Source organism: Astatotilapia calliptera, chromosome 3 (assembly GCF_900246225.1).
Source record: "Astatotilapia calliptera chromosome 3, fAstCal1.2, whole genome shotgun sequence".
NCBI classification, from domain to species: Eukaryota; Metazoa; Chordata; class Actinopteri; order Cichliformes; family Cichlidae; genus Astatotilapia; species Astatotilapia calliptera.
In genome coordinates, this window is record NC_039304.1 from 23,946,736 (window position 1) to 23,961,957 (window position 15,222).

The 15,222-nt window shown below is 38.0% G+C and overlaps 1 protein-coding gene across 2 annotated transcripts; it reads right to left on the reverse strand.

Annotated features, from left to right (window-relative positions):
* Positions 1-1,376: 1,376 nt before the first annotated feature.
* Positions 1,377-15,012, reverse strand: LOC113019006 (programmed cell death 1 ligand 1-like). 2 transcript variants are annotated; one of them, XM_026162491.1, is made up of 7 exons: positions 14,929-15,012; positions 12,992-13,342; positions 4,733-4,780; positions 4,522-4,578; positions 2,466-2,516; positions 2,005-2,047; positions 1,377-1,839 (listed from the first exon to the last, which is right to left on the reverse strand). In XM_026162491.1, the coding sequence occupies exons 1-7, from the start codon at positions 14,969-14,971 to the stop codon at positions 1,722-1,724; spliced, it is 711 nt and encodes a 236-aa protein (XP_026018276.1). In that variant the 5' UTR covers positions 14,972-15,012; the 3' UTR covers positions 1,377-1,721. The 2 variants fall into 2 exon arrangements, with proteins under 2 accessions (XP_026018276.1, XP_026018277.1); XM_026162492.1 differs by lacking the exon at positions 2,005-2,047.
* Between the last annotated feature and the right edge of the window lie 210 nt (positions 15,013-15,222).

Consider the following 15,222-nt stretch of genomic DNA (forward strand, 5'->3'; position numbering starts at 1 on the left):
GCACTCAGTAACGTAAGAATTATTATGGTAGTTAAACACAGTGGTAGTCATATATCATATTCTTTTAAGCAGAGGTGAGCCAGTAATGCTGCACTAATGAATTAGACTAACTATTCACTTTAGCTAAAGTTATTAATTTAGCTAAAGAGTTGGGATGCTGTGTAAGACAAATAAACCTAAAATACTATGGTTTGGACATTCTTTTCCACGTTTCTGCAAGCATACACGGCTCTAGGAGGGTGCAAGACACCAACTTTGGAATCATATTTGTTTGTCAAAGCTGAACCCAGAGCGATATGCCCCGCTAATCGTGTTGTAACAGTGGTCCAATGTCCTCTCCTCTCTGGTCGGGCATTTAATATACTGTTTATATTTGGGGAGTTCCTGGCTCAGATTGGCTTTGTTAAAGTCCTCAAGAGCAATAATGAGTGCGCACTGAGCTGCCTGAACATCCGCATCTGGCAGGATGTAAACAGCGGCCATAATGAATGAAGCAAACTCCCGCGGAGAATAAAACGGTTTGCAGTGAATAAAAAGGTATTCCAGAGAGTTCTGCCAAGCAATCACTGTCACATCTGTGCACCAGCCACTATTAATGTAGAAGTAGACACCTCCACTTGTGGTCTTACCGGAGAGAGAGGCCTGCCGGTCCGCGCGGAGCACATGAAAACCCCTCCAGCTTGATCGCGCATTCCCAGATGTCCTCACAGACCCACGACTCCGTAAAACATAAGACACAGGAAGAGGCAAAGTCTCTGTTCATGCTTCTCATCAGGGCCAGCTCATCAATTTTGTTCCGGAGTGAGCGTACGTTGGAAAGGAAGATCCCAGGAAGAGGAGTTCGTAGTCCGCGTCTCCTCAGACGCACGAGTGCGTTGGCTCGCTTTCCTCTCCTTCGGCGTCTCACTTTCCTGATCAGAGTCTGCAGTAAATCTGCCACAGATGTGACAAATACTGGAAATAAATCCACAGGTGTTGCAGTCCTGTAGTTAAGAAGCTCCTCTCTGGTGTATGAATATCCAGAACTGCCCAGACACACAAATTATGCACAAAAACAAAACAGAAGTAACACACTGAAGTACCAGGGCATCCATACGTGGCGCCATTTTGGTCATAGTCTTGGATTTTGACCCCTCACTGATTTTTTTTATTTTTTATTCACACATGAGTGAGATGGAGCAATACATGATTAAGGTTGGATGTTTATGGGTATTTATCATGTCCTTGTAACAGATTTGCATGGAATGATTAGATAAACTTAAATCTGTTTTCACTTTTTATTCATTATTTAATTACGAAGCATAAATAACTAAAAAACAATTTAAACCAATGTACCAATTTAAATGTAAGATTAAGATAAACCAAACAGGTGTGCTGAGATAGATGTTGGAAGGCTTAAAGAAAACTTAATTTTAATACACACCAATTTTTTTTTTAAATGTACGTCAAGTCCAATAACTTTTATAATTAAAATGAAACTGATTTACAAGTTCATACAGCTACCTTAGGAAGCTTGGGTAATTAAGAAAATCAAGTAAACACAAGAGTTTATACAACATGTGATTCTTCATCAATATAACATTTAACTGTCTTACAAAACAAACTGTTGACTCAAATTAAAATTTTAAGGCAGTCCTTCACAACAGATTGTTATGTTGTAAACATTTTACACTGTACAACCTAGTAAGATTGGATGGTTCCATGGTTGTGATTTGCTATCATCAAGATAGAGAGCACTTCCGTCGCTGTCTTAAATGAGCTGTTGTCCGTTCCATTTCCAGGTTTACTGCTGTATTTTCCTCTGTGTTTTCACTGTTTTGTTCACTTTGTCTTGGATTACTATACAACACAAAACATCCATTAGTATTTGTACACTGTACTTTAAGCAATCAGTACCACATAGTTAAGTTTATGTATTTAAAACACTGTCAGATGCATTTTCATAACATGCTTTTCAACACACTTGTGAAATCCATGGTAAAAGGATCTGACTAACGTTTCTACCTTTGCTCCTCACTGTTCTTCTTGTAGCATATGAAAATAAGACCTTAACAAAAAAAAAAAAAAAGAAGAAGAAGAAGCTTGAGTAATTTCATATGCCCGACATTACTCGGATTATTTTTTTCTAACTGCATGTCTCTACCTTGACCAACAGGTCAAAGTTGAAGGTGTACTTATGCACTCAAAATTGATTCCTTTGAATCAAAAAGTATTCAGAACTCGCTACAGTATATAAAGTATTCAATTTTATGAAAAATGCTAATTTCTTAAAATTAAATTATTCCCATCTCTAACATTATCCAATTTCTAAGTAAAAATAGCAAAAACATGAACAAAACTAAGCATAAGGAAGTTCAAAATGTTCCTTTATGAATGTAAATGAGTACAATACATTGAATAATTAAAGGGTCATAATAAATCTGTCAACACAACACATATATTTACTGTAAATGTGTTATATATACCTGCAACAAGGAGAAGAGACAAAACCACTACCACACCGACCACAGTAGGATCTGTAAGCATCAAAGAAATATTGAGGTGAGTCAAGGGAGATAAAAGTCCCATGCAGTCCAGGCTTTGATTGTTTAAAAGCCAACATTCATTAACCCTTGGATGCACAACCTACCAATACCTACACTCTTCCAAGAGTGGGGTCAAAAATGACCACAAATAGAAACAATGCATTTTGCTATAAACTCGGTTGTTATTCTTCAAAATCTTTAAAACAAAGAGTTGTAATATTTTCATATTTGAGGTATTCCTCATAAAACATGTTTGTGACATGAGGCCACTTGCATTTTTATTTAATTAATGTTTTCATTAATTTTAAGAAATTGCAGTTTTTGTATCCTTGTATCACTTTTGTATGCTTGCTCTGCATATACTGCAGAAGCTGGGCCTTCCCTTTGAAAGGCACAAGTTATTCATCCACTGTAACACAATCACTGAGGATGAATTTCTGCCTGCAGTTGACATAGTGGCCTTGTACAATGGGTTATGCAGAGGACTCCCAAAAAACACACTGACTGGTACATCCCAGTTCTTCTCACTTCCTGCAAGAATGGTCAATCAAATGAAGGCCAGGAGTTTGATTACATTTTTCCACTCTTTTCCCCTGTCTACTCTCCGTGCCTCCATGTTTGTGCATGTCAGCACCTCTTCCATGCATCTATTGGAGAGACAGTACTAAACCCAGGTGCAAGCCCTGGCTGACTAATTCAGAATATTGTGGCTAGAGCAGTAAGAGGGGCTCATTCTGTTGGACTCAATATCCATTTCCTCTATATAGATGTCAGATTCTGAGTCAATGCCTCCGATGGGCTCTTCATCCCATCCACCCTGGATCATTTGTAGGGCCACAGGGATCCCAGCTGGCCTCATAGCAGCCATGTTACTTTAGATATTTAAAGAAAAAAAACATCAGAAAGGACAATATTTGAAATGCACCGAAAACTATAAACAGGGCTGCACATAAGTGGTCCACAGGTGTGCAATCGTTGTTAAAATAAAAGACGTGCACCAGATAAGAAGTTGGAACGTGCGTTTGCGTACATTAAATGTTCTGGAGGAGGACAGACATTTCTTCAGAACTCTTAAAGATGTCGAAGAACCAAGCTCCATAAGCAATTACTTTGGTGTTCCTCCACGGCAAAAGAAGCGCGTGTTCTCAGAATTTCCAGGAATACTTTTATTTTGACAGCAAATGCACACCTGCGGACCACTTATGTGCAGCCCTGACTATAAATCATGTATGTTAATGTGTAAAAATTAATTCCTGATCCATCAGAAGCGTAAGTGGGACAGTCAGAGTTGCTAAGAATGAAAGTTTCATAGAAGATTCCATAGGAACTGCTTGGGTCATTTTTGACCACACTTGTGGAAGAGTGGGGTAGTGATACAAAAACAGTATTTTCTTTAAATTAATGAAAAAATTAATAAAAATGCAAATGGCCTCATGTTACAAACATATTTTATGAGGAATACCTGGAATATGAATATATTACAACTTTTCATTTTAAAGATTTTGAAGAAAAACAACTCATGGGGTCATGCTTTTTTTGTTTTTTATTAATTGTTTTTCCACATAGAATGACAGTTCTATGTGGAAAAAAAATACCACTAACTCACAAAACTAAAACGTTGTTTTTTTTCAAGGCTATAAATACTGTTATTTTGTCAGGTAAATACTGTTCCCTTGAAAAAACAGGCCACAAATATACTGTTGCCCTGTAAAAGAGAACCATAATCTTTACCTAAACTGCTCCCAGTTTAGGTAAAGATGGTTTGAGTTAAAATACAGGTCATTAAAACAACACCCCTTAACATATATAAATATGTTAAAATCTGATGCCACAGGTCTTCCACACTATTGCCACTAACACTGTGTCATGGCATAAATGTACTTTACATAAATGTAAAGACACCTAATGCATACCTTTGAAATCATAAGCCTACTCCCAGGAATAAAAACAAGAACAGGCTGCATTTTTAAAAATCTGAAACTGAGAATTTACTTACTTGTTTTTGCTGGATTGGTTACATTTTCTGTATTAATTATATTTTCATTTATTAGATCTGCAAACAAATGACATAAGCTTTAAAACAGACATGCTGCTGTTAAAAGAAAAAAAAGAAAAAAAAAAAGAAAGCATACCGCTTTGTTTAACTACACATAATTAGCTAAATATTCGGGGGATTATTCCTTAAAATGGCACTCAAATGTACTCACCCACTTTATCTTTTCCATGCCCTTCTCCTTGATCCCTTTTCTTCAGCTCTGTAATGAAAAAATTATTTACTTGGTTAATATACTCATTCATATAAGGATATCTAGATTTCTCATTTTAGTTTTTAGTAAAGACCTAGAACACTAAAGGTAAAGATAGCAATACGCTTAGTAAGGAAAATAAACTCCTATTATTCCTACAAGTTGCTGAGTGGTGCAACCACGGTGGAAAAGTTTTTACAGAAACCAAGATAATACCCCACCACCAGAAATCTCATCAACTCCTTTGTAGAAGGTTGTGGAAAATGCTTGACTGCCATCACTTTAGCCTCTACTGGAGCAACACACCGTTGCCCAACCACTCAACCCAGTTAAGTCACAGTCACCCGAGCAAAATCACATTTCGCAAAATTCACTGTGAGCTTTGCCTCTGTTAAACGGTCAAACTGTACCCTAACTCTATGAAAAACCCAAGAGTCACTTTAGACCATCAAGTCATCTAAATATACGGCACCCAGCCAACCCAGCCACAATGCGATTCATAAGATGCTGAAATGTAGCTGGTGCATTGCTCAAACCAAATGGCCTCACTTTATAAGAACAGCCCTGAAGGAATAATAAATATCGCCACTTCCTGTGCTCCTTTTAACAGGGGAACCTGACAATAGCCTTTCAGAAAATCTGCTGACATACTTTGCTGCACCGACTTGGTGGATCCCCCACAAAGTCCACCCCATGGGGCACCCACATCCTCACCAAATAAGATTCTGCAAAAAATAACCATTAGCCACACTTTTCATCTCTGGGGCTGACAACACAGACCCCAACTGCAGTCTCATGGATGGGTCAGCTCTCTCCACACTCATTAACTCACTGCGGCCCAAATCCAAAGGTGAATCTGTGACTACTGGGGTGATGACACATTTACCCCAACATGACCATTGGCTAAATCAATACCTGAAATGATATCCACTCCTTCTACTGGCAATGCAGGCCCAAACCCCCACCAGCACATCGTCCTGCACCAATTCGCACTCAATGTTGAAACGATGCACCAGAAGCAGAACCGCCCTCAACCCCATTCCTCACATAAGAATCTTATTCCCATAGGCAGTCTCATCTGAAAATGGGAGAATGGACCCCACGGCATAAGAGTTGACAGCACCAGTGTCTCTCAAAATCCTGAGACTTTGGTGTTCCACCCCAGGTACAGTAAAAAACCCATCCCTGTCAACAAAGGCAATAAAGACTTCTTAGGCCTGTCAACCATGTCACATTCAACATACTCACCACACTCCATGTTCAAACCCAAAGGAACAGGAAGGCTTGGATCTACTGCAACAGGATTCAGCCTCCAACTTGTGTTTTTCCAATTCCATCCTCTGCCTCTCTAGTTCCAACTTTTGCATTTCCTTTTCATATGACATTTGTAGCAACATTAGCTCTTTCTGTTGCTCAAGTCAAATGTCCTGGTAAAACTTGCAGTATCGCTATTACTGGCTGACCAGTTCCCTGTTGCCCAGCCACCAAGACACCCTTTTCACTTAACTGCATCTTAATCTTTCTCAGCTTTCACAATATCTTTACAATGTTTATCACCATTGCCACCTAAATCAAGTTCATACTCATCTGCAACTTTTGACAGCTGGTCTTTAGTGCAGCGATCGAGGAAACCTTTACACAGTGCAGCAACAAATTCTTCTACAGTGGCTTGCAAAAGTATTCGGCCCCCTTGAACTTTTCCACATTTTGTCTCATTACAGCCACAAACATGAATCAATTTTATTGGAATTCCACGTGAAAGACCAACACAAAGTGGTTTACACGTGAGAAGTGGAACGAAAAGCATACATGATTCCAAACATTTTTTTACAAATAAATAACTGCAAAGTGGGGTGTGCGTAATTATTCAGCCCCCTTTGGTCTGAGCAGTCAGTTGCCCATAGACATTGCCTGATGAGTGCTAATGACTAAATAGAGTGCACCTGTGTGTAATCTAATGTCAGTACAAATACAGCTGCTCTGTGACGGCCTCAGAAGTTGTCTAAGAGAATATTGGGAGCAACAACACCATGAAGTCCAAAAAACACACCAGATAGTTCAGGGATAAAGTTATTGAGAAATTTAAAGCAGGCTTAGGCTACAAAAATATTTCTCAAGCCTTGAACATCCCACGGAGCACTGTTCAAGCAATCATTCAGAAATGGAAAGAGTATGGCACAACTGTAAACCTACCAAGACAAGGCCGTCCACCTAAACTCACAGGCCGAACAAGGAGAGCACTGATCAGAAATGCAGCCAAGAGGCCCATGGTGACTCTGGACGAGCTGCAGAGATCTACAGCTCAGGTGGGGGAATCTGTCCATAGGACAACTATTAGTCGTGCACTACACAAAGCCTTTATGGAAGAGTGGCAATAAGAAAGCCATTGTTAACAGAAAACAATAAGAAGTCCTGTTTGCAGTTTACCACGAGCCATGTGGGGGACACGGCAAACATGTGGAAGAAGGTGCTCTGGTCAGATGAGACCAAAATGGAACTTTTTGGCCAAAATGCAAAACGCTATGTGTGGCGGAAAACTAACACTGCACATCACTCTGAACACACCATCCCCACTGTCAAATATGGTGGTGGCAGCATCATGCTCTGGGGGTGCTTCTCTTCAGCAGGGACAGGGAAGCTGGTCAGAGTTGATGGGAAGATGGATGGAGCCAAATACAGGGCAATCTTGGAAGAAAACCTCTTGGAGTCTGCAAAAGACTTGAGACTGGGGTGGAGGTTCACCTTCCAGCAGGACAACGACCCTAAACATAAAGCCAGGGCAACAATGGGATGGTTTAAAACAAAACATATCCATGTGTTAGAACGGCCCAGTCAAAGTGCAGATCTAAATCTAATCGAGAACCTGTGGCAAGATCTGAAAACTGCTCTTCACAAACGCTGTCCATCTAATCTGACTGAGCTGGAGCTGTTTTGCAAAGAAGAATGGGCAAAGATTTCAGTCTGTAGATGTGCAAAGCTGGTAGAGACAAACCCTAAAAGACTGGCAGCTGTAATTGCAGCAAAAGCTGGTTCTACAAAGTATTGACTCAGGGGGCTGAATAATTACACACACCCCACTTTTCAGTTATTTATTTGTAAAAAATGTTTGGAATCATGTATGATTTTTGTTCCACTTCTCACGTGTACACCACTTTGTGTTGGTCTTTCACGTGGAATTCCAATAAAATTGATTCATGTTTGTGGCTGTAATGTGACAAAATGTGGAAAAGTTCAAGGGGGCCGAATACTTTTGCAAGCCACTGTATAACTGCCATGACTCTTCAAGGCTCATGCAGAGAGGGGGAAAAAAGACAGTCAACAAAACAGTGTTACCCCAGGCCAGTTAGTGCCCTTAAAAATATTCCTCACTGAAATGGAAATCTTCCCCTACTTACCTGCCTATCCTAGCTCACCTACACCATAAACCCTAGTTTCCATGCAGATTTGCGGTGGGCTGTTCAAACACTCAGCCCAGTAATCCGGGTAGGCTCCCAGCAAGCTGGTTACTCACCTGACAGCCCTGGAAATGTCCCAGAGACACTTCCAGAAAATCATGGGAATGTCTTCCAAAACTATTTTATTTTAAATAAATAAAAGAGAAAAAAGAAACCTATTGCCATAAATACAAACTGTGGTGTGTGTAATCAGTACCACCAGAGGAGTGCATGGGAGAGAATGGTGTACATAATGCTGTTAAATGCAAGAACCAACTCAAAACCAACTAGGGTATCTCAGGGGAATGAAGCAGCTGCACAACTAAAGGTTTTTTATGGAGCTCTGGCACACTGGGCTCAGGTGTTGCCAGTGTCACTTATTGTGAACGGGAACTCTGCCTCTCCAATGCCTGAAAAAAAGACACAAGTTGGCAAAAAGGAAGGCAGGGTGCAGTGGGTTATCACAGGTGACACAGACAATAAACACTCAATAGAATAGAGGGAAGTGGAAACAAAGGCCTATATCCCAAAACTGGGCTTTGGCTGATGCAGATAACCTCAGGTTAACCTTGGGTTTCTCTACTACGAAGGTGGTTCACTTCATACCAGGGCAACTTGCTATGATAACTTGTGCTTTGAACCTAACTTTGTCTAGAGCAGGGTAAGAACCAGATTAGAGACCAACAAGTATGAAATCATTACCTACTGATCAATCAATTCTCCAGAAAATAACATCGACAGAAGGAGGGTCTCAGTTTTTTGATAGCATCTAATGTCTTTGTATTTTAGTAATGAGCAAATAACAGCAACAATAAATAATATAGATTTTTAGATGTAACTTTATTCCTTGATTATTATTTTTTTACTGTTAGAAGCAAACTATTTAAATGTTTCAAAAAAAACATTTAGATCTGATCCTAAAACGGCATAACTACACTGTAATTTCTGACCTTATATCAAATTTATACAAAGTTTAAATTATTTGTTCTTTACTCTCAAACTCAAGAGTAAAGAGTAAATATGTGTAAGTCTGCAGCTGAAAGAATAAAAACTAAAAGTGTCAGGAGCAGATTATGCTCTAAGTTTTGGTTTAAAATCAGGTCACACTTTCACTAATTCTTTTATTCAAAGCATGTTTTTTGTGTGATATAGATTTTCTGCAGTGGGAATTTGTTTTATAAGTGTCGTACCTTACCAAAGCACAAACCGTGTATTGCATTGTTACAGGAATGTCCATTTATTAATTTGGTGAACTATAAAATGGCCAAATTTTGTTATGCTCTGTCTGCTCTCCACTGTTGGAAATACAGAACACATACCAAGAATACCAGTTCTGTCAATTAATTTAACTTTGATCTGCTAAAGACTAAATTGATTTCCATATCTCCAAATCAGGTTGTGGTACAGTAAGCTTTAATGTTTAAATGTATCCATCTTAAAGTATTAGACCTCTAATGTGTAGCTGTCACCTTAGAAATAATCAGCAACAATAAAAGTACATTCAGTGAAAAACTATTAACTAGAACTAAATTGTTAATTGCATGCACTAAATCACCAAATTATTTGAAGCATTTACTGTGGCATTCATCAATTTCTTTTTACAACACTGTTCTATTTTACTGGTATGTTTTTGTACCAGTGATGAGTGCCACCTATCTTCTTTAGAGTAGGTGGCACTCATCATTGTTTCATGTGAAACAGCCCTTTGAGATTGGTTAGATGCTGCCAATAGCATCCCTTTCTTATCAAAGTTTTGTGTCACCACTTGTTATGAATGCCAGAGTAAGGCGAATAAATCTACACAGAAAGATATTGTGGACATGTTGAACTAGCTTTGTAGTATAGGGCCCAGGTAGGAATACAGATTCATAGGGTGAAACAAGACAAGGGAAGCAAAGCAAACACAGTGCATCGGAGAAGATGGACTAATAAAATAAAACAGAAAGTAACAAAACATGGAATCACAAACAAAGGAAAATTTCACAAGGCACGGGGGACACGAGAGAAACAATATAACGATAATAGGGAGACAATACAAAAAACAGAGCCCAGATAAATGATGGTAATATTGCCTGAAACTAGAAACATTAAACACAGACAATGACTATGAATATCAAGAACAAAGAATAAAACACAGAGGAATTACAACCAATTTGACACAAAGGGATACAAGACAAAACATGGGAACATAAGAAAGGCAATGTAAACTAAGAACAGAATTAGATGACAAACCAAAACCTGGGAATCCAGATACAAAGAAACAAATTAGGAAACACTGTAAAAAATTGCAAAACTCTGGTTGTAGATTACAGAGCAATGTGATTTATATAATGATCAACAGTGGAAAGCTCATCTGTGTTGCACAACGTGTTTCGAGTGCTTCAGGTAAGTTGGAGAGGAAATGGCGTGTCACAAATTTAGAGGATCATTATTTAGCCTGGAGAAATAGTTTGCTGCTTTATAAGAAAGCCCTCCGCAAAGCCAGAATATCTTACTATTTGTCAGTGATTGAAGAAAATAAGAACAACCCCAGGTTTCTCTTCAGCACTGTAGCCAGGCTGACAAAAAGTCAGAGCTCTACTGAGCCAACCATCCCTTTAACGTTAACTAGTAATGACTTCATGAACTTCTTCACAAATAAAATTTTTATCATTAGAGAAAAAATTACCAGTAATCATCCCACAGATGTAATATTATCTACAGCTACTCTTAGTACCATTGATGTTAAGTTAGACTCTTTTTCTCCAATTGATCTTTCTGAGTTAACTTCAATAATTACTTCCTCCAAACCATCAACATGTCTTTTAGACCCCATTCCTACAAAACTGCTCAAAGAAGTCCTGCCAACAATTAATGCTTCGATCTTAAGTATGATCAACCTATCTCTAATAATCGGCTATGTACCACAGGCCTTCAAGCTGGCCATAGTTAAACCTTTACTCAAAAAGCCATCTCTAGACCCAGCTGTCTTAGCTAATTATAGGCCAATCTCCAACCTTCCTTTCATATCAAAAATCCTTGAAAGAGTAGTTGTCAAACAGCTAACAGATCATCTGCAGAGGAATGGTTTATTTGAAGAGCATGACAATGATCCAAAACACACCGCCCGGGCAACAAAGGAGTGGCTCCGTAAGAAGCATTTGAAAGTCCTGGAGTGGCCTAGCCAGTCTCCAGACCTCAACCCCATAGAAAATCTGTGGCGGGGGTTGAAAGTCCGTGTTGCTCGGCGACAGCCCCAAAACATCACTGCTCTCGAGAAGATCTGCATGGAGGAATGGGCCAAAATACCAGCTACTGTGTGTGCAAACCTGGTAAAGACCTATAGTAAACGTTTGACCTCTGTTATTGCCAACAAAGGTTATGTTACAAAGTATTGAGTTGTATTTTTGTTATTGACCAAATACTTATTTTCCACCCTGATTTACGAATAAATTCTTTACAAATCCTACCATGTGGATTCATGGATTTTTTTTTTCACATTCTGTCTCTCACAGTTGAAGTGTACCTCTGGTGCAAATTACTGACCTCTGTCATCATTTTAAGTGGGGGAACTTGCACAATCGGTGGCTGACTAAATACTTTTTTGCCCCACTGTACTTCAGCACATCTGGATTTATAACTTTGCAAATTACTTGCATAAAGAATAGAAATTAGAATCCATTCTGAACAGTAAGGGATATTTCAATAGGCGAACTTGCAGGTGAGTGGCCACTGTTTTTTTTTTCCAGGATATAAAATGTCATTTAAAAAAAGCTGTAATGTTTGTAAGTAATGCTTCATTTTGACATGATTAAACTGACTGACAAACAAAATTATTGTCTCCTTTGAAGCATTTTTCTATTTGCTGGTGATTCTCAAATTGCAGTCTATCTGACCTCTAAGGGCCACCGTAATTATTATTTCATGTAGAGTGTTATTTTGACTAACAACACTCCCTTCGTCCTCCATAAGAAATACTTATACAGCAGAAACTCTCTGTGGGAATATGCTTCTTTTTTTTCTCAACATTGGCAGGCCTTTTTTTTAAACAACCAAAGCTTCGATACAGTTTTTACCAACACAAAATTCTAGCCATTTCTGAAAGAAATGAAGGCAAACTTTACAGGGGTATTTTGTGTATCGTGGTAGCATTTTTCTTTTTCAAAAATGAGCTAAATTTTACCATGTATGCTTCACATTACCATAACTCCTCATCCATTTTGGGCTAGAAAGAAAATTCAAATGTTTCCTTGAAAGATGAAAAATACTTTTATTTTGTTATTTTGGGTGTAAAATTATTTTGGGAGTTAATCTCAGAGAAAAATAGTAAGAGTACTTTGGGTTTATAGCAAGGGAACAATAACTCAAATACTTACTCAATTCAACCATAGTATGCAGAAGACCATTTCTGAGCACAAAACATATCAAACCTTAAAGCAGCTATAGCGGCAAATGATGCACCAGGTGTTACCACTGTCAGCTGTATTTTGTTACGGCCAATGTGTTTTTTTTACGGCCAAAATTTGAACCTCGTTGAATCTGCGCCACGAAGAATTAAGGAACCTCAGAAGCCAAGGTTTAACCCTGAACAAGCAATGTGTACCTTATATCCCTTAATGTTTCTTAGGAAGGTGATTTATTTGGTTTACCAAAAGATGAGATTGATAACTTTTGCTAAAAAATGATAAGAGGTACTACTGGTCTATGATTGTAGTAGCCAAATTATTAATAGCAACCACCTCTTGTAAAATCCCCAGGGAAAAAACAATATGTTAACAATTATAGGTATGTTGTGTGGAGCTCTTACCAAGATTCATTTTAGTGCATTTTGGCATTGGTACTGTTTTTGTTGCAATACAACAACAGTATTCTCCAGCATCTGATTCCTTCACATCACAGAGTTGAATTGAGGCATTTCCTTTTTCCAGTTCCTCAGTAGAAGTGAATAATCTGTTGTTGTACTTCTCTTCTCGGACCAGTCCTTTTTTTTCAAAGGTGTAGATTTCTTTTTCATAGAAATGCCACTCCAGTATATCGTGTCCTATGCTCAGATTGAACTTTGGGAAACATGGGAGAATAATGTTCTTGCCACTCACTGCTTGTACTGGCTTTGTTTCCTGAAAATATCCTGGAGAAAGAGGGCATTCTGTCTTCCTTTCTGTAATTAAAAACAAACAAACAGATGACACTAATATGCAGCATAGTGGAGGAGATCTTAGTCTTATCACTGTGTAACCAGGTTGAATATTTAAAAATATTAAAGGTTAAAGCAGCAATTCAAAGACAGTTGGGCTTCAACTTGCAAATGTCAGCTTTTACATTCTTGGATAAAGGTTTATTGCTTCTGAAAGAAAGAATAGTTCTAACTCCTTATAAGGACTACAGATCAAATCATTTTAAACTATTAACTCTGCACTTTTCTATGTTGGACTTTACATAAAACCCAGAAAGCATTCAATTTAAAATGGACATTAACCCCAAACATCCATATTATTGCAGGTCCCACATATTCATATAAGCCACTTAAGTGTGAACTACTCAGTATTGCAGACATGCCTGCATTCTCTTCAATTTAAGACAACTGATACTTGTGCTGTAACATACTGTAATGTGATGATATATCTTGAATAATTAAATTTTTGTGGGTATAAAGGAGATACCTTGAAATTATAATGATAGGGATTTTTTAAAACTACTTTGTTTTGATGTTGGTTTTATTTAAATTTTTGTTTCAGTTTAGTGTCATCTTCATAGTGACTTTGCTTATTTCAGTTTAGCATTTATTAGTTCTTTTATTTTCTTTATTATTATACTAGAAATCCATCCTCAGGGGTTCATAAGCAAATGTCCTCCAGGTCGTCCTAAGCCTGAATAAATGGGAGAGTCACATGAGGAAGGACATCTGGAGTAAAATCTCTACCAAATTAAAACAGTGTTGAGCTCGGTTTGAATTTGGCTGATTTTTCGAACTTTTTTCTACTTCATTTTTTATAATTGGATCATTTCTTGACTTTCTTGGCAACTTTCTTGCCACATGACATTTTTCCTTCAGTTCTTTTATTCTGAAGAGAAGACAGAAACCTTGCTCTCTCTCTCTCCTCACTGGTCATTAATCCAGGAGAACTTGTCAGTTCTAAATAATGGTTTGTATTTATTTACATTTTGATTAAAAGTGCCTTAATAACTAACTATTATTGTTACCGTCTATAGCGATCGCTTTCTTTATTATGAAATAATGATCACATTTTGGCATACCCTGAATTACTTTTCTTTTCGGTAAAAGAAATGCTTCTTTGGTCCGAAAATTTATTTTAATAGGCTATCTGGGGAGAAGTTAGCTTCCAAAGTGTTACTTTACAGACCAAGATTTACTGTGTTTAATAACTTTTGTGTAAGCTGAATCCACAAAAGAGTACAAATAAACTTGTAAACATTTTAAGATTTCTCTCCATAGTCAGATAGGCTTCTGAGTTATAACCTGGTCAAATCTGAAGGTTTTCAGTTTCACTGACGCCTAAAGTTTTAATCCTTAATTGTTTTTTTCCGTGATGCCAACTGAAAATTAACGCTGAACCAAAATCTGCTGTTATACAATAACATTTACTGAATGTTTACTGCCAAACACGAAGGTGCGACCCGATTATAGACAGAAAGACCATACGAATAAGAGAAAAGATTGGGTCCGCGCCCTCTCGCTGTTTAGATTAAAACCTACTTAACGTCGTTCTAAAAACCAAAGCCTACCTGCAAACAGTCCAAATATCACGATAAGTTGGATACATTTCATTGCCCTTTTGTTTCTAGCTCAAGAAAAAGATCGTAAATATAAATATACTTTCTATTTAGATTCGGGCTCTCGTTAAACCGAAAGGAACTATGTCGTAGACTGCCGCGTTCACGTCAGCCCCGATTTAACGTGTTACAGAATAAAAAAAGAAACTGGATTTGTTTTAGTTTTTATCAAGGCATAGCAATTCAAGTATTACTAGCAAAACAGCATTATATTTATTTTGTTGCGCTTAAAAACACCGCTGCAGC